The sequence below is a fragment of the Myotis lucifugus genome, unplaced genomic scaffold, assembly GCF_000147115.1.
Source record: "Myotis lucifugus unplaced genomic scaffold, Myoluc2.0 scaffold_1831, whole genome shotgun sequence".
Classification (NCBI taxonomy): domain Eukaryota; kingdom Metazoa; phylum Chordata; class Mammalia; order Chiroptera; family Vespertilionidae; genus Myotis; species Myotis lucifugus.
Window position 1 is genome coordinate 7118 of NW_005872879.1, and position 2836 is coordinate 9953.

The 2836-nt window shown below is 68.7% G+C and overlaps 1 protein-coding gene across 1 annotated transcript in view; it reads left to right on the top strand.

Moving 5' to 3' along the window:
• LOC102435935 (galectin-3-binding protein) overlaps positions 1 to 2634 on the top strand; it is a 7359-nt gene extending 4725 nt beyond the window's left edge. The window contains 3 exon segments of the mRNA XM_006108163.3: positions 1 to 213; positions 1414 to 2434; positions 2436 to 2634. The exon segment at positions 1 to 213 is cut by the window's left edge and continues 8 nt beyond it. Of these exon segments, the coding sequence (XP_006108225.2) occupies positions 1 to 213; positions 1414 to 2434; positions 2436 to 2504 (1303 nt within the window). The 3' untranslated portion in view covers positions 2505 to 2634.
• Positions 2635 to 2836: the final 202 nt, after the last annotated feature.

The window sequence follows — 2836 nt, forward strand, 5'->3', positions numbered from 1 at the left end:
GCCCGCGGTCCTCGCGCAGATCTTCGACAGCCAGCGCGGCTGCGACCTGACCGTGGCCGTGAAGGCGGACGACGCCGAGCCGCTGAGCCTGTGCGCCCACAGCCTGATCCTGACCAGCAACCCCGAGGCCCAGGCCCTGTGGACAGAGCCGGGCAGCACGGTCACCATGGAGGTGGACGCCGAGTGCCTGCCTGTGGTCACAGACTTCATCAGGTGGGTGTCCCGGGGCGGCTGGGCACATGCACACACACATCACACACACACACACATGCTGTCCTCATGCACACACACACCACACGCACACATGCACACACCACGTGCACACGCACACACATCACACACACACATCACACACACACACACACACACACACACACACTCACACACTCGCACACAGGCAGGGCCCTGTGGGAGTGCTCACTCGCCACCACCAGGGGGCCCCGCGGGGCTGTGGGAACGGGGCTGGAAGAATCCTATGAAAGCCACCGTCTCCCTTATGACCTGCGCTCCCAGGCGAGAGGGACGCGCCGGGAACCAGGTGGCATTTAACAGGCGGAGGCCTGCTCCCAGCCTGCCCGTCCGTGGGTTTGCTTCTAGGCCGGTCTGAGGAGGAGGCCGGTGCCGCAGCCTCGGGCAACGCTCGGGGCTCTCTGCCTGCCTGTCTGTCTGTCTCTCTCCTGCCCCCAAGGCAGAGGCTGCGTGTCCAGCCCCAGGAAGCCTCAGGAGACCCCTCCCCATGGGGCCAGCCCGCAGACACCCCCTTCCGCTGCTGAGGCCTCGGCCAGTTGCCCGGCCCCTCGCCAGTGCCCGTGGTTTCTTGGGTCACTGACACCCCACTCCTTTCAGGGTGTTGGCAGGGCCGGGGACGATGGTGACTGCTCCCACCACTCAGGGGCAGGCGGAGCCCGGGGCTGGGTGGGGACTGCGCAGCTGAAATGAGAAGCAAGAGGCGGCGACAAAATCATCCTGCCGGGCCCGCCCTCTGTCATCGCCACCGGCTGGGCCCCGGGTGGGGGCGGGGGGGCTCGTTGCGGTGGAAGGGGCAGTGCCCAGGGTGGCCCCCAGGTCCTGGCACAGAGGCCCTGCCGAGGCCGGGCTCGGCCCACCGGCGGGGATGGTGGCCCCGGGGATGGCGATGGAAGAGGGAGACCGGGAGGTGGTGGGGCCTCTCGCAGCCGACAGGGCCCGGGGTCCGCCCCGTTGTCGGTGCCCAGGGCTCTGAGCAAACTCGAGGTTGGAATGTGGGTTGACCCGAGATAAACCGGGGGGAGGATGGGGGCTGATGCCTCTTGCAATGGCCGCACGCAGGGGTCAGTGGGTCAATGGCAAACGCGGAAGAGAGGCGGCAGCCGCACACCTGCCGTCCTGCGGGGCAAGGGGCGGCCCCTGGTGCTGAGCCCCCGCCCCCTCCAGGTACTTCTATTCCCGGCGGATCGACGTGGCCCTGCCCACCGTGAAGTGCCTCCACAAGCTGGCCTCTGTCTTCGGGGCCCAGCAGCTGCAGGCCTACTGCGCGAGCCTCTTCGCCTTCCTGCTGCCCGAGGACCTGTCCTTCCAGACGGCCCTGGACCTCCACGCCTACGCCCTGGCCACGCGGGACCCCACGCTGGAGGAGCTGTGCGTGCAGTTCCTGGCCTGGAACTTCGAGGCCCTGACGGGGGCCGAGGCCTGGCCGCGCGTCCCCACGGCCCTGCTCCGCGCCCTGCTCTCCCGGAGCGAGCTGGCCGTGCCCAGCGAGCTGGCCCTGCTGACGGCCCTGGACGCCTGGAGCCGGGAGAAGGGGGCCGCCCCCGGGGACGTGGAGGGCCTGGTGCGGGAGGTCCGCTTCCCCATGATCCCGCCCGAGGACCTCTTCCAGCTGCAGAGCAACCTGAGCCTGTACCGCAGCCACCGGGCCCTGTTCCAGGAGCAGACCCTGCAGGCCCTGGAGTTCCACACGGTGCCCCTGCCGCTGCTGGCCCAGCTCCGCGGCCTGAACCTCAGCCAGGACGCCTACCAGCCCCGGCTCTACACCTCGCCCACCTGGAGCGGGGCCGTGGCCAGGAGCTCCCGCCGCTCTTATGACTCGTACCCCTACCATTATGGCTCGTACTCCAAAAGCTATGACCGCTACGGTACGGGGTACTTCCAGACGCCGCAGCACCCCAGCTTCCTCTTCCGGAACAGCCGCGTCTCCTGGACCCTCCGCTACCTCCCCACGGTCCAGAGCTGCTGGGACTACGGGTTCTCGTGCTCCTCGGACGAGGTGCCCGTCCTGGGCCTCTTCAAGTCCGGCTCCTCCGACCCCACCATCGGCTACGAGAACAAAGCGCTGATGCTCTGCGGGGGCCGCTTTGTGGCCGACGTCAGGGCCTTCGAGGGCGGGAAGGCCGAGATCCCCAGCGCCCTGAACGCCAACAGCTCCCGGAGGGCCTCCTTCTTCCCCTGCCCCGCAGGGCTCCTTCAGCAGCTTCCGGGGGGTCATCCGCCCCTTCTACCTGACCAACTCCTCGGGGGTGGACTAGCCGGGGGCTGCCCTCCCCCAGGGGCACACCCCCCCTCCCCCAGGGCAGGCACTGAGCCCGGTTCCTTCCCCTCCGCAACAGCCGCCTCCCACACCGGCCTCCAGATGTCCCCCTGCTCCCACTGATCTCTCTGAGCTGAAAGAAAGCGCTGGAAGGTTCCAGCGGGGCTCACTCCAGGCCGAGAATCCCCAGTCCCCGCTGGCCGGAAGCGAGGAGACTGGGCCTCATGGCCGCTGGGCCTTCCTCGCCGCCTTCCCGCTCAGTCCCGTCTCGGATGATTAAAGTTGCACGGTGCTGCCGGCTCGTTCACGCAGAAGGGGTGTGGCGTCCGT